The sequence below is a fragment of the Bufo gargarizans genome, unplaced genomic scaffold, assembly GCF_014858855.1.
Source record: "Bufo gargarizans isolate SCDJY-AF-19 unplaced genomic scaffold, ASM1485885v1 original_scaffold_1806_pilon, whole genome shotgun sequence".
In the NCBI taxonomy this organism is placed as follows: Eukaryota; Metazoa; Chordata; class Amphibia; order Anura; family Bufonidae; genus Bufo; species Bufo gargarizans.
In genome coordinates this window covers 316,259-341,316 of record NW_025334525.1, presented here as the reverse complement: position 1 = coordinate 341,316, position 25,058 = coordinate 316,259, and the positions used below count along the sequence as shown (strand labels likewise).

At 42.2% G+C, this 25,058-nt stretch overlaps 1 protein-coding gene across 1 annotated transcript in view; it reads right to left on the bottom strand.

Moving 5' to 3' along the window:
• LOC122923689 (zinc finger protein 432-like) overlaps window positions 1–22,248 on the bottom strand; it is a 61,370-nt gene extending 39,122 nt beyond the window's left edge. The window contains exons 1-5 of the mRNA XM_044274541.1: window positions 21,986–22,248; window positions 21,779–21,902; window positions 12,484–12,575; window positions 12,227–12,347; window positions 9,529–10,625 (exon numbers count right to left, since the gene is read on the bottom strand). Of these exons, the coding sequence (XP_044130476.1) occupies window positions 9,529–10,625; window positions 12,227–12,347; window positions 12,484–12,575; window positions 21,779–21,902; window positions 21,986–22,009 (1,458 nt within the window). The 5' untranslated portion in view covers window positions 22,010–22,248. The remainder of the gene's footprint in view (window positions 1–9,528; window positions 10,626–12,226; window positions 12,348–12,483; window positions 12,576–21,778; window positions 21,903–21,985) is intronic.
• Window positions 22,249–25,058: the final 2,810 nt, after the last annotated feature.

The window sequence follows — 25,058 nt, the reverse complement described above, 5'->3', positions numbered from 1 at the left end:
TGCTAATGTAATACAGATGTAGCACCCGATGACACTTTCCGGCCAGCTAATGACTGTAATGCCAGTAACCAACATGGGTACGGCATTACAGTGAGTGCCAGTACTCGAGCATGCTCGCAGAACACTAGTCTCCAAGCCTGATCCTGAAGCCTTTCCTTTTTGCGGATTTTTTGGGGATCGATTGCTCATTATATGAGGAGATACTTGATGGGGTCACATACTATTATTGTGAGGCACATGGAAGTCCAGATTGATAAATCCATCTGCCTCGTACATCCCCACATAATGGACAACATGGGGTTAATGCGTGATGTACATGATAAAGTTACTTGTCTTGTGATCACTAGTACTATAGACTGTAACACTCCTTTCTAACAGTGCATAGCCATTCTATAGAGGTGGAATGTAATGGCGGGCCTGGGGCCCTTCAGAAGACCCCGGCAGCCATGACAAGTACTGTTTACACCATGATTGCGTTCATAGGGTGCCAAGGGGAGCTCCTCCCTCTGAGTAGGTGCTCAGATGCCGCTGTTGACTACAGTATGTGAGAGGTTAACCTGCCGAGATGTGCCAGCTGTTTTATACAAGCAGTAACACAGTCCTCAGCCCGCGCCATCACAGTGCCTGACTATTACTGCACTGGGCGTTAACTCTCTGCCCCTTGTGGCACAACAGTACAGTGCAGAGCAGGAATGGGTTAAGAAAATGTTGAAAAATATAAAAATAAAAAAGACAAATGAATCCCTAGGGGCACATAATTGTCCTCGCTGTGTCCGTAATGCCTCAATCCATCACATGATCTCATTATTTCACTGAATGGTAAAATAAACAGATTTACTACTTTCCTTCATCCTACTGTCCAAAAAAATGGAATAAAAAATGGTCAAAAAGTCATATACCATATTTTTCACCATATAAGATGCACTTTTTGACCCCCCAACGTGGAGTAAAAATGTCAGTGTGTCATATGGGGCGAATACTAATGAGAGCTTCCATTATGGAATCGCTCATAAGTACAAGAGGACCAGGGAGCGGTGAATGCGGCTCTGCCTGTGCGGGCTCTGTACTTGCCTCTTCCTCACCTCATTACTGCCCCTGGCCCTGGGAGCCGACATCGGGATCTGATTGTTTCAGCGACAGCTGAGCGCTCCTGTGCAGAGGTGACCCAGGTACGGTTATCAAGACCTGAACCGATCAAGACCTGATATCATCTCCTGGACCAGATACTTCTAACTGCTGAACACCCTCTTAAGCAGGAACCCAGCATCGGCAGGGGAAGGGGGACTATAAATATGCGGCAACTCTACAGGAACACTGCAATCTCCCATGTATTTATGTCTTGTGGTCGGGAGGGGTTAAAGGGGTTATCTGGGAAGTAAGAATGATGACCTATCCACAGGATAGATCATCAATATCACCGTGGCGGCGGTCCAAGTCCATGTACCAGCTGTTTCATAAAGCTGCTGTGCTCAGAGGGGATCTGTTCTTCTGGGCACTTACTAAGCCCAGCACCGTACACCGTATAGCGGCGGTGCTTGGTATTACTTCTCAGTTTTATTGACTTTAGTGGGGCTGAGCTGCAACTAGGCCATGTGACCGATGTACGTACAGCAACAGAAAAGTGGGTGAGATCTGGTTACTGTGCAGGCATTAGGCCATACATACCTCATTGTCATGTCCATGAATTCAGCCTGAGACAGATACATTACCTAGTGGCATATGTTCTTTTAAATGTACGGTGTGGCAATGTTCATATTCAGTCTATGAAAATATTAAAGAGGAACTCTCACTAGATCTGACAGTGGGCCCTTACTCCCCCCATGCTGATCTTTAATTTTCTTATCTCAAACTAGACATAGTAACTCAAAGCTTGTCTCCACTTTTACTGCGTTTGTGTATAAATATGTGCACTGCTCATTATAATAAAGAAGGGCATTATGAGGAACACATCTTGTATGTGTCTCTGTGTCGTGACCTCGAGCCGGCTCACTCAAATTTAGAATTATTAGGATACTGCATCACATCAGAAGGTCGGTTGGCGACCACAGAAAATGGTGCCCAACTTGGGGCAGGACATCTAGTAAGGCCATTTGAATCGACAACAGTAAGTCCTCTACCGGGATGGACAGACCATAACCCAGCTGCACGGTAAGAAATGTATTCTTACAAAATGACCCTTTGTCCCTCCCTGTGTTGACTGCTAAGATCTGGGTGAGTCTTACATGTTATAAATGTCCCGTCCGAAGAACTGTGATATTGATATGATGTTGGTTTATTATTATGCTTTCTATGTGGAGTTAATACAGTCTCCACAGACCAGGGTTTGTCATGGTCAACTGGTATCATGTCTCATGACTGTGTTTTGGTAAGCAGCTTTACTTTTAGGTAACCGGTCTACGGGTCTTACAGCTACGTTTTGGTAAGTGACTCTGGGCGTCCCCGGAGTGCAGCGAGCATTGTAGCCCCATATCAAAATTAACAAACCGACTCCATGAATTATACATAATTATCAGTTTTGTAAGACATCAGTTAGGGCTATACGGTTGCAAGAAAAAGTATGTGAACCCTTTGGAATGATATGGATTTCTGCATAAATTGGTCATAAAATGTGATCTGATCTTCATCTAAGTCACAACAATAGACAATCACAGTCTGCTTAAACTAATAACACACAAATAAGTAAATGTTACCATGTTTTTATTGAACACACCATGTAAACATTCACAGTGGAGGTAGAAAAGTATGTGAACCCTTGGATTGAATAACTGGTTGAACCTCCTTTGGCAGCAATAACTTCAACCAAACATTTCCTGTAGTTGCAGATCAGACGTGCACAACGGTCAGGAGTAATTCTTGACCATTCCTCTTTACAGAACTGTTTCAGTTCAACAATAGTCTTGGAATGTCTGGTGTGAATCGCTTTCTTGAGGTCATACCACAGCATCTCAATCAGGTTGAGGTCAGGACTCTGACTGGGCCACACCAGAAGGCGTATTTTCTTCTGTTTAAGCCATTCTGTTGTTGATTTGCTTCTATGCTTTGGGTCGTTGTTCTGTTGCAACACCCATCTTCTGTGGAGCTTCAGCTGGTGGACAGATGGCCTTAAGTTCCCCTGCAAAATTGTCAATTCATTTTTCCTTCGATGATAGCAATCCGTCCAGGCCCTGACGCAGAAAAGCAGCCCTAAACCATGATGCCCCCACCACCATACTTCACAGTTGGGATGAGGTTTTGATGTTGGTGTGCTGTGCCTCTTTTTCTCCACACATAGTGTTGTGTATTTCTTCCAAACAACCTAACTTTGGTTTCATCTGTCCACAGAATATTTTGCCAGTACTGCTGTGGAACATCCAGGTGCTCTTGTGCAACTGTAAACGTGCAGCAATGTTTTTTTTGGACAGCAGTGGCTTCCTCTGTGGTATCCTCCCATGAAATCTATTCTTGTTTAGTGTTTTACGTATTGTAGATTCGCTAACAGGGACGTTAGCATATGCCAGAGACTTTTGTGAGTCTTTAGCTGACACTCTAGGATTCTTCTTCACCTCATTGAGCAGTCTGCGCTGTGCTCTTGCAGTCATCTTTACAGGACGGCCACTCCTAGGGAGAGTAGCAGCAGTGCTGAACTTTCTCCATTTATAGACAATTTGTCTTACCGTGGACTGATGAACAGCAAGGCTTTTGGAGATACTTTTATAACCCTTTCCAGCTTTATGCAAGTTAACAATTCTTAATCGTAGGTCTTCTGAGAGCTCTTTTGTGCGAGGCATCATTCACATCAGGCAATGCTTATTGTGAAAAGTAAACCCAGAACTGGTGTGTGTTTTTTATAGGGCAGGGCAGCTGTAACCAACACCTCCAATCTCATCTCATTGATTGGACTCCATGTTTACATGGTATGTTCAATAAAAACATGGTAATATTTATTTGTGTGTTATTAGTTTAAGCAGATTGTGATTGTCTATTTTTGTGACTTAGATGAAGATCAGATCACATTTTATAAAACAATTTGTGCAGAAATCCATATAATTCCAAAGGGTTCACATACTTTTTCTTGCAACTGTACATAGTTATGTAAGTAGGTAATTCATAATCTTGTTAGTGGGTTGCAGTGTGATAGTGGTAAGGAAATCCATAAGGTCAGGTATCCTAATTTATGAAGTAACTCTCCATTTGAATAGATATAGATTAAATGGTGTTTCATGAGAATCCCTGAATCATAAGGTGAAAGATTGTGAGTGATCTATGAGGGAAAAATAAATAAGTCCCTGATTGATGAGGGATTCCAGTAGGTGTGACGTCTTGTATGTGACAAGACGAGTCTGTCTCCCTTAAGGAGACAGAAAGAAAGGGATGTGTGTGAGAAATATAACCAGCGGGAAATTTCCATGGTGAAAAAGCACACTAGAGAAGTCTTAGGAAATTGATAAGGGAAACTTCCACGAAGAAGGGTGTCAAAGGAGACTTTATACCAAACACATCATAGACTCATCACATGGCGCATGAGTGAATGAAACCAGGGGATCCCATCATAGCAGTCAGGATCAACCCGAAAGAATAGGAGTGAAAGTTGTTTGGCCTGAGTGTATGTTTGGGAGAGAGAGGGATTCCTAATTCAGAGGACCAAACTCTGCAGACTGAACAACATGCCCAAGAAGATACAGAAAAGCTCAAACGGAAGGATAGAAGTAAGTCTGAGTTGGTGATAGAGGAAATAGAGATAGTTAGTATAGTATTGTGTATACTGATAATTTATTTATCTGGCTGGAAAAGTCCTGACTAGGTTTGTCAGAAAGACTGTCTGAGGGAGGAGTACCTAGACTAGGTGTACCAAAACGACTGTCTGAGGGAGGAGGACCTAGAATACATTTTGACTAGGTGTACCAGAAGAATTATACAGTAATCCGAGGGAGGAGGATCTAGCAGAAGCCGAGCTGCCAATTTTCGTAATATAGGATTTAAGGTGTTGAAGTGCCTTGTAAGTCAAACCTAAATCCTGGGATTGGACTGAAACAGACCATGGGGACCACATGAAGTAAGTCTGGCACTCAAAAGAGGAATACTGCCAGACAAAATAGTCAGAGAGAGTAGGAAAGAGAAGGTGCAAATGCAGTGAAAGGGTGTAGAAAGTTGTTGAAAAAGGATGTCATTTCAAAAGATAGAAGTTTGGATGTTGAAGAAAATGGATGACACAGTTAAAGGGATACCCTGTATTCAGATTCCATTGAACTAAGAATCTCCTGGTGAGTGCTCTGTGCCTGGGGAGACTTAGGTCAGTCTCAATAAATGAGACTCCAGTAGTTAAAGAGTCGGGCAGACTTAGTGTATCCACTTTTGTCCCAGCATATAAATTAGTCGAGCATAGTAAAAGTGAATACATAGTGATGTAGTAAGTTACTACAGATTGTAGACTAGAAGAAGCAGATTCATTATTTATTTCCCAGACAATGTCTTATCTTTTAGGGGGAATGTGCATCTTGTGAAGGGGGAAAAAAAAGAGAAAACTGTACTAGTATGGGATATCCCTTATATATATCAGTAAGTCCTCATGACATATAATGTTTATGGAGCTCCAGGAAAACTTTTTGCTTGTTATGAGTTCAAGGAACTTGTGTGAGTAAATGTATTGGAAACGTTTCTTTGTTTCTGTCCCCAGCTCTTGTTTCTATGTCTGTTCTACGTTGAATGTTGTGTCTGTTCCTTGTTATGTCTGTGTGGGCCAGAGTTCTATAAGATAAACGTTCATGAGTCCTGTATTAATCAGCCATACCGAGTCTCGGTCCACCTGTAGCCTAATTGACAAGCTCCTTTCAGTGCACCTCCTCCTCTGCTGCTGTTATCTCACACATACCTTAGTACAATTGGCAGTAAAATAAAGCAGCAGATGGAATAAGGAACTGTAACTCTACTCTGAAATTGCTACTGGAAGACAAGGGGACCTCTGTAGAAAATATAGGAAAACATAAAACTTTTGGTTATCCTCTCAAAACGTAGTGTATGTATTATTAGGAGTAAGGAACACCAGGAGGACTCATTCACCAGGATTCAACAAGATTTGTATAAAAAATTAATAATGTGATTTTTTTTCGGTCTTTATAAAAGCGATATGCCCCCAATGTCTGAGATGAGACAACCCTTTTTAAGAGTATATCCCCACAGGATGAATATGTTGCAGATTTGCCTTGAGTTTTATAGTACCAGCACAGTGGATGAGATTTTAAGAAATCACATCTACCAGCTGTAAAAAAAATCTACTGTGTAAATTGACCAGCAGTGCGATTTTAAAGTTACAGATATCCACTATAAAGTTCACCCTTTGCAATGCTCAGAGTGAAAACAGTGGAAATCTCAAGCAAAATCTTTTATAAATCCACAGCAGAATTTCAATTGCATGTACACAGCAAAATCCACATGGGAAATTCTGCTGCAGAAAATCCATCCTGTGTGGTCATAACCTAAGAGAGGCCTATACCTCCTATCTAGATCACCTCACACCACCTAATAAAGGAAGGGAATAGAGGCCAAAAACTATTTTCATCTTTGATAAAAGATTCTTTAGAGCTGGGTATGGTAAGACACTTTTACATTTTGGTGCAAAGCTGGAATGTTCCCTCTCACGTTCAGACTTTTGAGGACCCTAAGGGTAATAATTCCATGACGTTTACAAAGAAAGAGGGACCATTTTTCAATCTCGTACACAGTAGGTTTGTTCACTCTTAATTCTAAAAATAATTTACTGAATTGGTGAAAAAGCGAATATAAATCACAAAAGTAAAACTTATTGGTGTGGTATCAATGGCATCAAATGCCAGTGAATTTCTACTATTTTTGTAAGACCTAAATCACATTTTAAGATTCCATATTCTGTATTCCAAACATGTTTCCTGCCCCAAATGTGGAATTTCAGTTCACAGGACCACAAATTCCTCTGATGCTGTGGGTTCAGATCCATAAATCTAAGGTCAGGCCAGACGAGTCTGCAATATGGACTTAGGACATATGAAATTAGCTCAACAATCCCTGGAAGAAGTTGACTATTGAAACACGTACAGTCCTTTGTGTATAGAATCTAGCAGGCAGTGAGTTATTCGGATATGGATAGACATTAATCTTGTTAGTACCCCCTGCAGTGCACCAGGTTGTAGGTAAGTACAGGGACAGTTGGGACAGTTTATATCTGATCTATACATTATTGCCGTTTGGGGTCCTCCGGTTTCACCTTACCTAGAGGCTCCACGTGGGCCTAATTCTTCTCTTTTATTCTAGGAGTAAACTATACATATTTGAATAAATACCAATAAAGTTCACATTTACACTTTATATGACCTTCATTTATGGAGGAGCAGAGGACATGTTGAATGGAGACATCAATAAGAAAATGAAGTCAACTACTAAATGTCTTTACAATTACAAGTCTCCTGGCCCTGATGACTACACAGTGGGAATTTATAAACTGCTGGTAGAACAAATTTATTTTTCTTTGTTGAGCTATTACAACAATGTCCTACACACAGGCTCAATGCCGGATTCCTGTTAAGGTGGCTTACAACATACTGCTAAACAAAGGTGAAAAAATTTTTTCCTAACAATTCCAAGTTGATATCAGCTGATTTCATTGACAGTCCTTGACTTGAAGCTATTGTCAAAAATGCAAGCCAATAGATTGTCTTCTCTGCTTCTTAATATAATCAGGACAAGCGAGGAGGGTGTTTGTTGCATCTCTTATGAACAGCTCCAAGTGCCTGACAGCTCTAGACTGGCCCTGGAACCATCCTTCCTTGGGTGAGTATACCTCATTGCTAGCATTACACGAAAGAAAGCTTTTAATAATGTTAGGTAGAGCTGGCTGGGGAAGGTTCAGAGTCATCATCTTGAACCTAAATAAAAATTTTACAGCTTGAACACTGTCAGTGCAATTGAGGACAAGTCTCAAGCTAGGGGACTACACCTTGCTTGTCTGTGGGATTCAAATTGGTCCTCCCCATGTGCCAGGAGTTGAGGTCGACCTAAGAATCAAAGACCCAGACACTTTGCTGGCTAAAGGAGTCTCTGCGGGGCAACTCCTGTAGAGTCAATTTTACTAGTTGTACATTGTACTTTACCCATCAATTTTAATATGTCCAATCACAAGTATTTAATAAAGCAATCAGAAGCATAATGGTATGGAAGTATACATCTAAACATTATGCTCAAGTGCCCCTTCACATACTATATTTCACAATGTCTGTGTCTGAGCAGTTCCCTATTTGTTGTATCTAACTTCCTTCAAGAGAACAAAACAAACTATATTTCTTAATTCAACTTCAAATGTTCGCTCTTCATAGATGTATGTTATATTAGCCCAAGACATTTAGGCATAAAAAAAAAAAATGGAGAATACGTGACAATTAAGTACAATTAGTACAATTCATGTTCACGAACCACCTAATTTCTTTCACAAGACAAATTATAGACTTTTTTTAGAACCATGGAATGACTCAGGGTCGCTCCATGTCAACCTTACTACCAGACCACTGATTTGTTATCTCAAGGACTTATCCATTTATCAGATCATTAATCCCCCCTCCCAAAAGCTAATAACATAGCTGTGTATTGAAGGGTTATTTAGTAGTTAGCACAGATTTGATCTATATATGATATTTCTAAAGTTTTGACATGTACCCTGCACACATCTGTCTGCAATATATTGGAATATTCAGTGTTTATCCTAGCGGAGGTATGGAGCTACAGAAGTAATCCCTGTTTATGACAAAGAGTATGCTCTGGCTCTTTGTTATTCGCCATCTTGGGTTTTGCCACATTGCAAATAGAGCTTGCCAAGAATAGACCTGGGGTAAGTGATAGTTTTTATTACTTTATATGCTTTTATATGATGTAACTACTGCTGTAGTTGCATATGTCTTTTATATCACTGCTTTTATTCAGTAAATTATTTTATTCACTTAGGCATTGTTTAAGCCTATTTATTCTCGTATCTCAGAATCCACAGTAAAACAGTAGATACAGAAGTTATTGGGATTAGTGAGGACATACATGGAAGAACACAAAGAAACAACAAAAATTATTTGACAAATGAAACCCCTTTATTGTAAAACATTGGTCGAGGGCAAAAGTATTCCAATCTATGACAACACACCAATACACTCAATGGTTTGTTTCCGAGAACTTCGGGGAACCCTGAGTGTCATTAATCTGAATTCTTCCTTGAACACAGCTTCAGGTGGAAGCACATGGTGAGAGCAGTAGATAGTGACACACAATTTTACTTCAGGTCAATACTACATAACATTTGAATTAAAAGAGCAAAGTTGCTTTATTCTCATTTCAAACATTTATGGCCCCACCTCTAGGCTCTGCATCTATCTCTAGAATGGGGGTCCCCTGACTTTATATCACTGGCTGGCATATCAAAGCTTCAAGATCTGGCTGACTTTATAGCATTTCCCATATTCCAAAAAATTAGTTTCTTCTGGTCTGATGAGTTTTAGAATTTGGTTCCCTTACAAAAAAAATTCCACATATAAAATATCAAAATGACTTCTCTCCTGTATGACTTCTCTTATGTCTAAGAAGACCGGCGTTATCTGTAAAACATTTTTCACAATGTGAACATGAATATGGTTTTTCTCCTGTGTGAATTCTCTCATGAGTAACAAGACTTGATTTCTGTGTAAAACTATTTCCACACTCTGCGCAGAAATATGGCTTCTCTCCTGTGTGACTTCTCTGATGTCTAACAAGAAGTGATTTGTCTGTAAAAGATTTCCCACATTCTGAACATGAATACGGCTTCTCTCCTGTGTGAGTTCTCTCATGTCTAACAAGATTAGATTTTTTTGTAAAACCTTTTCCACATTCTGAACATGAATACACTTCCTCTCCTATGTGAATTTGCTGATGTGTAACAAGACGTGACTTCTGTATAAAACATTTCCCACATTCTGAACATGAATACGGCTTCTCTCCTGTGTGACTTCTTTGATGTCTAATACAATCTACTTTTTGGGCAAAACAGTTCCCACATTCTGAACATGAAAACGGATTCTTTTCTGGGTGAAATTTTTGATGTTTAACCAGATGTGATTTTTGTGTAAAACATTTCCCACATTCTGAACATGAATATGGCTTCTCTCCTGTGTGAGTTCTCTCATGTCTTACAAGATTAGATTTTTTTGTAAAACCTTTTCCACATTCTGAACATGAATACGCTTCCTCTCCTTTGTGAATTCTCTGATGTGTAACAAGACGTGACTTCAGTATAAAACATTTCCCACATTCTGAACATGAATACGGCCTCTCTCCTGTGTGAATCCTTTTATGTGTAGCGAGATTTGATTTATTTGTAAAACATTTGCCACATTCTGAGCAGGAGTATGAAATCTCTACTGTGTGAACTCCTTTGTGTATAGAAACCACTTGACCTGTACTTGTGGTAAAAATCTGTGATTGGTCAGGAGAAGGTTCCTCATGATTAGGGGGGTTATAGGATAGATCTGTACTGTGTAGTTCTGGATATACATTTAAGGTAATGAGGTTTTCTCCTGAAGAGCGCTGCATGACAGCTTCATCTTCTACTTTATAATTTAGTGATAACATAATGTTACCCTCAGAATTCATACTGGGATTTTCTGTGAAAATACAAAATAAAATATGTGATTTTTTTTCAAGCCGTAAAATAGACAAACTTAAAACATTCCTATTAGGCTGGAAGCCAATCATTTTAAATCCACTCCTAGCTTTGGTTAAAAAAAATCATGAAAGTTTCCACATGTGATTCCAGCTTTACAAAGCTTTCTGGGTATGTACCCAGTCTCCATTTCTATTACACAAACCTAAATAAAAAAATAAATAAAATCATCTATGTCTGGCAGTTAACCCTTCAGCGCCAAATTGTCACCACATTCCTCAACACAATCTGAATTTATTAATTATTTCTTAGACCTGATGGAGTTGGTGGATTCACCGGAAAAAAATCATGCCATAATGGACACCTAGAGCTTAACTGAGAAACACTTTCTTGTGCACCTCCTCCGCTGCTGCTTAAGTCTCAAACATGCTCAGTAGAAGCTACAGCCTCTCTGTATTTGTAGTAAAAGATTCCCCTGCTTCCAGCTGCAGTTTCATTGTGGAATTACAGCTTCTATTTTCCGGGTTTCGGCTGGATCTCTGCTGGCGCCCATTATAGTGAATGGGGCTGGACGAAATGCCGGTAGCGCATGGCAGGGACAGATCCGACAGGCTGTTCCCAGCTAAAGTGAAACAGGCCTTATCCACTCTGCTGCTTTATTTTACTGCAACCTGTACAGAGTACGTGTGAGATTTCAGCAGCAGAAGGGGAGGAGGCACATGGAAAGGAACTTGGAGATTGAGTTAAGCCTCTATATGCAGGACTCATGAGCCCTGGTACTATTTAGCTGTAGTCATAATAAGCTCATTTTAATATTTGCCATTCTGACATAGAATAGCAAACTAAGTACACCAGGCTCATCAGGTTTAAGAGATCTATTTCATATTACATGCACAGTATTGTGAAATCTAGATTCTCTTTATTATTGTTATGGAAAATCTGATCATCTACATTTAACAAGATAATGTATCATGAGGTAAAGCACAGATCTCAGCCTGAATTCATAGACATAGATATGAGGTCTGTATAGCCTAATGGCCGCACAGTTACCAGATCTCAGGTTTATAGACGTCTTTAGGATGTAGTGGAATAGACAGAGAGGAACGAGGGTCCTATCAAGAATTAAGAAGGTGAAGCTAATGAAGTGTCCTGTGAGTGCAGGTCACCATCACTGAGATGTCTGTGTCTGTACAATAATCACATATGACATAGGAGCTTCCTAAGAATAATGGATCTTAAGACTGGAGTACACAAAAAGAAAGCTTAATACACAAGAACCAAACATATCTAACCTCTTAACTAACAGGCTGACCAGCCTGGTTGTAATTTAATGATCAGGTTATTATTTTTGTAGTTTCATTGTCACATTCAAAGACCCATTACTTTTTTAAACAGGTTTTTATTGTAGCTACACAACAATGCAATATCTGAATAAGAAAACTTTTAATGAGAAATAACAGTTCTTCAACATTTCTCATATAAGACTTTCCTAGACAAAAATAGTAAACTGCGTCTTTTGCACACTTTTATCAGATTCTCTTCCTGCCCTGAAGGCACTAAAGACAGAATCTGAAGTCACTTTCTCAATTCATTATTCCATACCTGTGGTGACATCTCCTGGAATGTCCTCCTCCACCTCACTCTTACATAGGGGATCGCCCATCATTCTCTCTTCTTTATCCTCCACTTTAATATCAGTCAGATCTTCTCCCTGATTTGTCATCTGTAACAATTCAGTACAATACAGCAGACAGGTGGGAAATCTAACAGATCCACAGAAGAGACCCCCACAATCTATGACCCCTCTATGACTGCAGGACCCCCCTATATAGATGTGTATAGGGCTCAGCTCCATCTACCTGAGGATTCTCTGGGACCTTCTCCTCTGGACAGTCCTGGGAATACAGAGGACAGGGACATCTCTTTGGTGGATTTCTCCTCCTGGATTCATCTGTGGAGACACAAGCACACAATGACTGAATACATGGCCCCCTGTTGATCTGTCTATAGATCAGACACCTATCTTAGCTCCTTCACTTCTAGGTTTAGTTATCAGGGGGAAATAATAATATTCTGCTCCTCACCACATGTGCCGAGGTCCCAGCACCTAGCAGATCAAAAGACCGAAGTAACCTCTGGTCTATGAGAGTGAATGGCAGGCAGTGGGATGACTCCTTCTCCACAACAGTAAATTTTGAGGAAGAGGATACAGTTATAAATGCCAGGAGCATCTTGCAGCACTCCACCAACCAAAAAGGCATCAAAGCATCATTCTGGCACTAGTTATGACACCACCCCATATAAGGTAAATTTCTAGAGAGAGAACCCACAGTGAGGAAACAGTCATAGAGGAAGTAAAACAAGTTTCCCCAGTCTCCTCTCCACCTGTGGTGTTGGAGAAAGCTCTACATCTTTACCCCCTCCAAGTCTCCTTTCACTGGGGAGAAAATTCCTTTCTCCTAAGGAGCCATTATGGTGAAATGGAAAAAGAGAAAAATATGATATTCACTGGACATTTTCTGTGAGCCCATGGCAGTGATAGAGATGTGTGAATATCATTCTATTCTGTCCAGGACTATGTAACTAGATGATTTTTTTAAATGTAGTTGCTTTAGGAAGTTTCTTCCGTTGCCTCAAGTGCTTCCCCTCCTCCCTTTGCTCAGTCTGCCTGTTTATACAATGATGAAGAGAGAAGAAGGGGAAAATGAAGCTGCGGGCTGAGCTCGTCCTCACTTCTCCACATCTGTCAAGAATGATGTATGGACTGTGGAAAAATGCTTGAGCCAATTACTTAGTTAGATAATACCCATGTATACTCATTGCCTATAAAAAAGAACCTCCTTGACGTGTCATATATGCAGTATTAATGTTAGTGAGACTCCATTACAAGATGTTTACATACCAAAGTTTGTAAGATAGCACTTGGCATCTGTTTTCTTCTTATCTCCCTTTCCTTCTTAGCCAATGAAATAATGGGATGAGCCTCAGAGGGGACACCCCCCTGAAGATATATAAAACCAGTTTACTCATTGTAATAAACAGAGAGATAGTCTTTGACCCACCGGTGTGTCAGTGTCTGTCTCTATCACGCATGAATATTAACTCCTTGGGGTACCCTGATTTGGAGACCAGAGTGTATCTTAAATGCTTTAATTGGAAGCATCTTCAACAGTTGGCACCCAACGTGGGGCCCAGGCAAAGGGATCATCAGCAGTCGACCCTCAAGAGCCCCCAGGACTTGTCGAATGGCATGAGAGGAGAGGACCGCGGCCACAAAGAAAGGTAAGAAAATCAATTATCTTACCTGCCTTTCTGCTATTCAGTTCGAACGACATGGTGGCTTAGTCTGCTGTATGGTGGAGCCCATGTTAGTATAGTAGTTGGCTGAAATGCTGAAAGCCTGGGTCCATAGAAACCATAGTCTGAATTGATAGATCACCCTGGTGTGTATATAGGAGTGAGTTGAGCACAGACGGCTAGACCATGGGCAAAGAAAGGGAAAAGGAACCTCCTGGTTTGGAAAAGAGGGCACTATAGCGCCGAGGTGTGGGACGAAGTAAACTCTGCTTGACCTTTACAGGAAGATGTGTGAAGCTGCCTGACCATTAGGGGAAGAGGTGCGGAGGTAATCTCCGCCTGACCTGTACAGGAAGATGTGCGGCGCTGCGTGACCCTTAGGGGAAGAGGTGCGAAGGTAATCTCCACCTAACCTGTACAGGAAGACATGCGGAGCTGCCTGACCCTTAGGGGAAGAGGTGCTGATAGGAATCCTGGGCTGACTAGTCAGATGTGATAGTCAGATTGAGCCAAACAGAGGGGAGGTTGAATCCTTTGTCTGCGGAGGAAAGGGTTAAAGGTGCCTGCTCACTCCTCTGTTTTGTGTGTGTCAGTCCGCAACATTGCTGTTGAAATGGACCAGTCCCAGTCTCGGGGAAGAGTAAGGTTACACAGCCAAGTTTACTGTGAGCGAAGTCAGTTCTACGAATTAAGAGTTAAATCGAGGAGAAAAAAAAGAAAAAGTATCATCACAGAGACACAGGGAGGTGTGTGCTTTGGCTTTAGGCCAAAAAAGAGTGAAATTATCACAAAGTTTCTCACAGGCGTGAACACAGGGCATTCGGCCTTGAATTTACAACATTCGGTTGCTAGATATTATGACAATAATTAAGTGTATGAAATTTTACCGCCAACACAGCCCCCTAAAATGGCACGGGGGGAGGGGGACTCTGCTGCGCTCCAGAAGATACATCCCCCACCATATCACCAGCCACTCAGTCTCCAGGGGGGTGGACCTGTTAAGTATGTCAGTGCCAAAACCATGCCCTAGGCCCACCTCTTTGTATCCGGTTATCACACAAGATGGCATTCCCTACTTCCCAACTTCCTGCCTGGCTGCCATCTTAACTCCTGCAACTTCCGGCCGGCCCGGTGGCCATCTTAACTGAGCGAATTTTACTCCCTGCCCAGCGGCCATCTTAGTTACTGGTAATTTTTTCTGATACAGCTACTGAGCACGAAACATTAGACATAGAGTACTCACTCAACTCAGCAAGTGAAGGATACACATATACCTATAATTAGTCATTACTTGTAGTATTGTTTAATTACATGAAATGCCTTAACTTTTATGTTTTGAAGTCCTGCCCATCTGCTAGAATCACAAAAGGAGGGGATTGTGATGGAGATGGTCTCAACTGTGGTAAACTGTAGCTTTAAGCCCAGACAGATTCTGTTCTTTCTGTCTTTCATATACTGTTGCTGAAGAATGCTAACCTTGAGCTAAGATGCTGCAGAAGTAGTAAAGAATGTAGACAGGCAGTGAAAAACATCAGCAAGCTAATGAAAGGTGTAGACATGCCCCCCGATCTCCGATGGTAAACTGAATCCACAGTAGTGAGAAAAAGCATTTAGGGATAAACAAAGGGTGGCTGAAAGATAACAAGCTCACAAGACAGGCAGAAGTCCAGCTGTGAGTAGTGAAGGAAGTGTGGGTGTACAAAGACAGAGAAAGTGGAAAGTATTGTTATGAATGTTATCATGATAATGTTAAACCACCTCCCCAACATAGAAAGAAAAAAGTAAGTTTGCCACCCTATAATGGTCCTGGGGGATGGACCTGCATAGTCTGTGGGACCCAGAACCCAGATGGGAGAGAGATTTGTGCTGTGTGTGGTACTCCTCGTCCACACATGAGAGGATTGTATTCTGTGTTGACCATGCCCAGATCACTGTCCGTCCCCGCAGACGCCCATGTTTTTTGTGATGAGGACGACACAAAGACAGGTGAGGGGGGAAAGTTAGACCAAGATTAGGAAACAAGAAATCCAGTATTGGCTGTGCTTTTAAACATTTTAGCAGATTCAAGTCCGGCCCCAATGATATCCCTCACTCTGGGTGATACAGAAGTAGTCCAGTTTTTGATTGATACTGGAGCAACTAAGACAGTTGTGCACAGCAAATATGTCCTCCCCTGACTTAATCTCCAAGAACACCAGTCCTTGGGTAGAAGTGGATGGGAAAGTAGTATACTCCCCTTTTAACGGAATGGAACCCATCCGTATTAGATTTTCCCTTACCCAAAAAGTGCTTGCCCGGTTGCTGGCCAGTGATAACGCCCCCTGTTGCCCCCTGGGTGCAGACTTTCTTGCAAAAGTACGTGCCAGCATCTCATACCAGGAGGATGGCGCTGTGAAGCTCACAGGTGCCCTCAATGACCAGGAACTTTGTTTGTTGGCCATTAGTGATAAAACTCCCTGGTCCATGTTTGTGTCAGTACTCCCAGAAGATGAGAAGGAAGCCCTGCCTGCGGGAATGTCAGGCTATCTGTAGGCTACTGGACCCACGGATGTTGGCAAGCTCCCAGTACCTCCTGTGGAAGTGGAGATGAAAACTGGCACCCCACTTCCCAGAAAGATGCCATATCTCAAACAGTCCGAGACTTTTTGAAAAAAAAGGGGGCTATCAAGGAGATTGTATCCCCTTCTAACACACTTTACCCTGTGAAAAAGAAAAGTGATAAGAGCAAACCCACCCAGTACCAGATGGTACATGACCTATGTGCTGTCATTGAAGCCACAGTTTTTAACACCCCCATTGTGCCCAATCCACACACTTTGTTGGCTTAGGTTCCCGCTACCTCTACCCACTCCGGCAAATGTTTTTGTTTTACCACAACATCCAGACAGTTGTTTTTTTTATTCCTATCACACATGAGGGTAAACAGTATACCTGGGTGGTGCTGCCGCAGGGAGCCTAGAACTCACCCAGTATGTATACTGCAGCCATGTCACTCCTGTCCTTTTTTAGCTGATGATGGCTGAAAGTGAGAAAAAAAAAAGAGAAAAACTTCAGTTTTGTTGCATTACAGTTTCCTTCCTAGGGTGAAACATCTATGGAGGACATTCCTTTGCCCAGAAACATGAATGCACTGAGGACATTTTTGGGCCCTGTTTGTTATCGCAGACCTTGGATACACAAGTTTGATGCAGCTTCTTTTAGTCCCTTCCACCTTATATATGAGGTGGTAGAAGCCTTTTATGTCCAAAGCTGGCAATTTTGTGTTCCCCCGCACTGGGCATATCAGACACATTTAGATTTTATTGTACAGAAGTGAATGGCCGTGCATCAGCTGTCCTCACCCAACTGCATGTCCGGCAACAATGCCCTGTGGCATATTATTCAGCCAGACTTGACCTGTGGCCAGAGGTGCCCCTTTTCTGCATCAGAGATGTAGTAGTTGTACAAGCCATGGTTGATAAAAGCTCTGAGATGGTCCTGAACCACAAAGTGATAGTGATGTTACATCCATCCTCCTGCAAGTACAACCCAAAACATATTTTTGTTGCCCCATTTTGTTGCCTGACAATGCCCAAAAATGTGATACTTTGGATCCAGACATCCTGTTGCCTCTGGAGCAAGGGGGGAGGGAAGAGTTAGGGCACTTAGGGCACTTAAACTTTTCTTCCAGATCCAGAGGAAGAGACTCATGACTGTTTGCAGATGATGTCACAAGAGACAGCAGGATTTGACCATGTGGTAAATCAGCCATTAGGTAATTCAGATCATGTGCTCTTTGTGGATGGATCGAGGTATGGCCAGGATGGCAGGTACTACACAGGTTGGGCAGTGGTGACTAAACATGACACTCTATAAAAGCATAGTCCTTACCACCACACATGTCTTCTCAAGAAGTCGAGCTAAAAACTCTGAAGATGACTTGCAGAGATGCAGCGGGAGAAACAGCCAACATTTACACTGATTCTAGGTATGCCTTTGGGATTGCCCATGACTATGGTGACTATGGGTCCATTTTGAAAACCAGAGACTTCCTGACCGCTTCAGGTAAACTCATCGAAAATGGGGAAGCAGTGAGGTCTCTGATGGAAGCCCTCATGTCACTAACTTGAGTGGCGGTGATAGCAACAAAAGGTCATTGTAAAACAGACTCAGAGGAGGCAAAAGGAAAAGCCATGGCAGATCAGGCGGCAAAAATGGCTGCCAAATTGTCTAAGCAGACCCCTGCCTTATTGGACAAAGCTCAGGTCCCTGAAATAACTCCTCCTGTCTCCCCGGACGTTCTTAAGACCTTTCAGAACCAGGTGGGGAAGGAGGAAAGGGACTAGTGGATGGAAAAAGGGGGGACTATAAATGAGGAAGGTCTAATACAGTTCCAAGGGAAACTCTGTCTTTCCAGGTCCCTCTACCCCACGATGGCACAGGCAACCCATGGAGTGACGCAACAGTCAAAAACTGCTATGTGTGATTTAGTACATAGCGCATGGTATGCCCCAGGGTTCAGCACTGTAGCAGCCAGATATACCCAAGGATGTATGATTTTTGCCCAGAACAACGTGGGCAAGGTGGTTAAGGTACCTCAGAAACACACATCTTGCCCTTTGTATCTGTTTCAACGCCTGCAGACTACCTTAAACTACCCAAAGTGGGTGTATACAAGTATGTATTGATGTGTGATGACTTGTTTTCAGGGTGGCCAAAAGCATACCCAAAGAAGCAAAGAAGATTATGGCCGAAGTTGTATGCAGGTATGGGGTGCCTGAGAGAATTGAAAGTGACAGAGGTGTTCACTTCACAGGTTGAAGGTTTTGGGTGTAGAACAGGCCTTACATGCTTCGTTCCATCCACAAAGCAGCGGTAGGGTAGGAGAAAAAGAACTGAACAGGACACTAAAGTTAAAGATTAAAAAAGCCATAAACAGTGTGCCTGCTCTCTCTTCAGTAAGGTATACCCGTAACCGTAAGACAGGCCTTAGTCCCTATAAGGTCCTTTTTGGGTCAGCCGTAGGACAGGATTGTATTTCCCACAGCAGCTCCAGATGCAACATGGTTGTCTGGAAGATTATGTGATAAGTTTGCATGAGCATTTGACTACAATACATTCTCAAGTTTTTGCTTCACTTCCAGATCTTGATAAAGTACCAGGAACCCACCCACTTGTGTCTGGAGATTGGTTGGTAGTAAAAAGACATGTTAGAAAAGTCCTCAAACCCTGGTTTAGATAGTCTATTCCAAGTGTTGTTGACCACAAGCACATCAGTGAAGCTCAAAGGAAAGCCTAATTGGATCTACTCCAGTCATTTCAAGAAAGTGTTAAGTCTGGAGACTTGAAATGATGGTGTTTCTTGTTCCCTCTTGTGTGACTGCTAATCCTGACTCAAAGAATATAGATTCTAAATGAGATAGTAAAAATAGTGTTTTGAGGGTGTGAAAAAGTTGTGCAAAAGGAAGAACAAAGTGGTTACAGTCCAATATTTCTAGCCCAGTGATCAATTGATAGTATTGCCCAAAGATTCTCAGTATTAATAGTTCTTATGTTCGCAATAATCAATGGCCAGGTCATGAATGCCCTAAAAGGGCTTACTTCCTATTCCTGAATTTATCTTTAATTCTGCTGCTTGCATTGATTGTTTTTTGTGTCCTCCCTTGCATTAGGAAGCTTCTATCCAAAGCTGTATCTGCTGTCACTCCGGATATGTTCATGGGAGAGCTATATGAGTATATTAAAGATGATAAACAAAGTCCACTTCATTCTGCTAGTCCCCGCACCTACAGGACCATCTGATTTACCTATGTCTGATTTACCTATGTCAAATCCAGTGTCATGGGTGGCTATTCACAAGGAATAGGTTGTCATGGAAGCTGGTGAAGAGGAGTCGGAGCATTGGGAGAGATGTTTAGGTTTAGGCAAAAAATGAGATTCAAGGGGGGACTGATAGAGATGTGTGAATATCATTCTATTCTGTCCAGGACTATGTAACAAAATTATTTTTTTATGTAGTTGCTTTAAGCAGTTTCTTACTTTGCCTCAAGTGCCTCCCCTCCTCCCTTTGCTCAGTCTGCCTGTTTATACAACGATGAAGAGAGAAGGAGGGGGGTGCGAAGCTGCAGGCTGAGCTCGTCCTCACTTCTCCGCACAGATGTGTCAAGAATGATGTATGGACTGTGGAAAAATGCTTGAGCCAATTATTAGATGATACCCATGTATACTCATTGCCTATAAAAAAGCAGTTCCTTGAAGTGTGATATATGATGTATGCAGTATTAATGTTAGTGAGACGCCATTACAAGATGGCGTTAGCATACAGATGTTTACATTAGTTTACATACCAAAGTTTATAACATGCACAATGTGCACAATGTGCAGATGCCAAGTGTTCTCTTTTCTTCTTATCTCCTTTTCCTTCTTAGGCAATGAAATAATGGCATGAGCCTCAGAGGGGGAAGCCCCCCTAAAGATATATAAACCGCTTTACCTTTTGTAATAAACAGAGAGATAGTCTTTGACCCACCTGTGTGTCAGTGTCTGTTTCTACCACGTGTGGATATTAACCCCTTGGGGTACCCTGATTTGGAGCACTAGAGTGTATCTTAAATGCTTTAATTGGAAGCATCTTCAACAACAGCTCTATGAGAGAGACTGCCGCTCTGCTGGACAGGAACAGGAACCTCTGAGACCACTGAAACCCCCACTGTCCTCTGTAGGAATATTCATTAGAAGGACAGTTACACCTTTCCCAGTACATACACCTGTCTCCCCTTGTCTGTAGACCTGGGCTATGGTCACTGAAGGAATGTGAGGAGAATCGCTCTAAACTCCTTACATGGTGAGAATTCTCCTCCTGAGCGGTATTCTACCTCCGCTGAATTTGGAAAGATGCAGTTAGCTCCCATCCTGACGGGCTTGTATCTGAGGCAGTTACTATGGGATTCCTTTTACCCATTGCCCTCTATCGTCTGCACAGCTTGAATCTGTCTACTACACCTTATGTTATGTCCTGTACGCCATAATGTTTCTTTACTGTGATGGTGGTTGTGCAGGGGAACGTGACAACACTTATAACTGACCCTACACTATTCCTGGGAGGAGTTTATAAAAGGGGATGTTTTGGTGTCATTGGGTGTGCTGTGTCGTTGACGAACTAGGGGGATGTAGTACGACTGATGCTTCCTATATAGTGAGCCCCTCTCATGTATGATGTGCCTGAATTATTAAGAGATAATAATTCTGGAGCATTTTCAGGAGATCTGTGCGGCAAAGAAATCTACGGCTTCTAGTGAGCTGGAATTGAATTCCCAGTCTAATGTGCATCAGTTTTCTGGTGCACATGCTGTTAAATGAATCGGACCACGGAGGTGTTGGTGCAGGGCAAATGTAAGAGGTGCCACTGAGTGACTACAAGTCAGAGACAGTTAGGGAGTTACAAAACTGGGAGTTACAAAACTGAGGCTGAGTAGTAACTCACTACCTCAGAGACTGACCCACTGCAGGTGGATGAACCACAGCTCCAGGGTAGAAGACCTAGAAGCCCAGTTGTGGAATCCCTAGCAGATAAAATTGATGCCACCCATCATCCAGGAATGGGAGAGACAGACGACGGATCCTCTTATCCCCCTTTCCTAGTAACTGAGCCAAGGAGGAAATAAAGAGCGCACCAAGACATCCCAAGCAGCTCCTAGAGGAGAATTACTCCAGCAGGAAACCACCTAAGATACTTTAGGTGAATGGAGCCTATCAATATGTCTGACTAATAAGGCAAATGCAGGGACCTAATGTGATGTTTAAAGAGCCTAACTTGTGTCGCTCCTCCATTACATGTCACTGCACACATGTGTATACACTGCACATGACGGCTCTTACCTTGTGATATAAGAGGCTGGTGCTCCTCCATCATGACCTCCTTGTACAGATCCGTGTGTTCTTCTATATATTCCCACTCCTCCAAGGAGAAATAGACAGTGACATCCTGACACCGTATAGGAACCTGACAACACAATGACACCGTCATCACCCAGACCCCTCCAGTGCTGTTACTGGAGAATTTCCCAGCATTCCCAGCAGTGTCACCTCTCCAGTCAGCAGCTCCATCATCTTGTGGGTGAGTTCTAGGATCTTCTGCTCATGTATCAGGGGGTGAGGGGGAGGCTCTGTGATGGTGTGAGGGGTCCTGCTCCGCACTTCTGACTCCTGGAGATGGATGATGGGAGTCACACAGTCCCCTGATGTCTTCTTCACTATGGTGTACTCCTGTCGAAGGAGAGCGACACTTAGGTGAAAAAAGATACATTACATTTACCAGTAATCTGTTTTTCCAGAACCCATAGAGAGGATCTCCCCTGCTGAACAGGAAACCTGCAACATAAAAGTGGTGCCTCTCCACAACTCAGTTTTGCTAAAAAACTATCCAAAGGTCTGACAGAGAAGAACGCCCTACCGAATCTACATAACTAACTCTTACTATATCTTTTTAAGGAACAACACAAATAATACCAAAGAAAATGACGAGGTAAAAAATGGACGGGGTGCTGCTATGAGTTCTGATAAAATCCATTACGGTCAAGTGTAATCCATCTTTTACCTCTTCACCCATAAGGGCACCCAGGGAGAAATAAACTAGAAATAAAATAATTAAGAAGGGGAGGGGACAACTGCCTGCAAGACTTTCCTACCAAAGTTGAGATCAGACACGGGAAAAAGCTGCAACCTATAGTGCCTGAGAAAGGTTTGAGGGAAGCCCAGGTGCTGCCTTACATATCTGATCCAACAAGGCCTCCACTCTCTCAGCCTAGGAGGTGGACACCTCTCTTGTGGAATGAGCCCCATAAAAAGGAAGGAGGAGGAATGTCCTGACTGACATATACCAAAAGAAAACAACCTGCTTCATCCATCTGCTGTTACTACTTTTGCTGGCCTGGTTCTCTGCTTTCCTCCAACCCCTGGAAGCTTCAAGGTAGTGAATTGATCACCTTCTGACATCTATGACAAAACACATAATTGTGATTAGAAGGATTGTCACAAAAGGACAGAAGAATGATCTCCTGGTTCTTGTGCAATTTGGAAACTACCTTATGAAAAATATCAGGTAGGGTTTTCATTACTACCCTATGATCAACGATAGTAGTGTAGGGAGGGAAAGCAGAGAGGCCTGCAGTTGACTGACCCAGCAGGCGAGAGTAATGACCAGGAGGAAAGCTCTTCTGAGGGAGAAATACCTGAAAGGTAGGGTAAAACGAATCGGGTTTGGATTGCTGTATCCGAACCCGCTTCTTTTAAAAGCTACCTAAATAATATGGGCTCCGTCTGTAAAATGTATTGCCTCCATGGGGGTCTTTGAAGTTTCTGCAAATATCTCAAGACTTACTTTGTCTCGTTTCTATCATGTTAGTTCTATTATTGTAGAATACAAAGGTTCATGACACTTCAGAGGTATTTTCAAATGCTTCTAATCAAAGTCGTGTCATATCAATAAAGTCTAAGTCATATAAAAAAAAACTGTATAGTTATATCCAGATGCGCTTCCTTCTCCTGTAGCCACAGATTCCGTTGATAAAGGTCACTTTAGACCGAAAACGTTTGGGAAACAATGAGAGGCTTCCCTGCTGTCTTACAGTTAGACCTTTTTCTACACCTAAAACAGGCTGTAGAAAAAGATGAATGAGACAGCCTCATTAACTCGGCTTTGTTAATGAGGCACGATGCCGAGCATCTTTTCTTATGATATTGTAATTTATGCCAATAAACGAAGTTACACGTAATAGAAGCGAGACGAAGTAAGTCTTACGATATTTGCAGAAACTTCAGAAAGACCAACGTTTTTTAACTAATCAGATACAGCAATCTGAACCTGATTTGCTCAACCCCACTGATATGGATAGAATCCAAGGCTACAACGGGAGAACCTGCTAAGACATTAAGTACTAGGATAGGATCCCAGAGAGGAATCCTAGTCTTAAAAAGGGGTCTATGTCTACCTGCTGGTACCAATACTTTTTTTAACCCAGGAAAGATCTGCTAATAAGGAGTCCAAGAAAGTGCTGACACTTGATCCTTAAGAGTAGAGGGCCTCAGGTTCTTCTCTAAAGCCTGTTGGAGGAACTGAAGAATCAAAGGAATATTGAGCCGTCCTAAGGGGTCCTGTCTACCTTCAGCAAACCCTAAAGAGGACTTTTCCTGAGATGTCTGTTTTAATAGCTTGATGCATTCCCCATGTAATAACAATTCTGGAGCATCTTTTCTTATGTCTCTATGTTGTGCCGTTCCTTTATTATTTCTACTGTAAGTTATGAATTGCCAGCAGTCTGCAGTAAGGGTACAGAGGGGGTGGTAACAAGTTGGAGGCGTGTCCCTGCACAGTCTGAAAATGGCAGCATTGATTGGATAGATTGAGTCTGTGCAGCCCCCCCTCTGTACCCTTACTGCAGACTGCTGGCAATTCATTTAAAACTTCTAGTAAAAAATAATAATGGAATAGCACAATATAGAGCCATAAGAATGGATGCTCCAGAATTGTTATTACACGGGGAATGCATGCAGCTATTAAACAAGCATGTCAGGAGTGGGTCCTTTTTTAAGAAAGCCTTTCAGTCCCTAAGATAAATACCAGAAGTAACTTTCTTCCTGATTGCCAGAAGAGTACTAATAACCGAGTCGTAAAGACCTCTACCTCTAATGATCATCCCTTCAGATTCTAGGTTAGGTGAAGGATGTGAACCTGAAAGTGAATCACAGGACCATGAGAAAGGTCTGACAGGTAGAATCCATGCTTGATCTATGGACATCATCCTCAGACATGTGGAGCAGAATGAGAATAACTGACGCTCTGTCCTCCAGTATCTTCCTCACCACTTTTGAAATTAGACAAATTGGAAGGAAGGCATACCTGTATCTCTGTTGCAGTGTTTCAGCCTATTAGGAACAGCACTCAGACATTATGGGAGAACAAGCTGCTATGCTTTAATTGAATCAAACAGCAACCATTATTGTAAAGCTTTCAAGATGGAGAACAGAAAAGAGAGAACATTTACATCATAACCAAAGAGAGCGTATGCAGTGAGCCCCTGTGGGAGCCGGTGTAGAGGATGGGAGTTCTAGTGGCCCTGATGTAGTGTTATAGTGTCACGGTGTCCTACCTCAGGCTGTA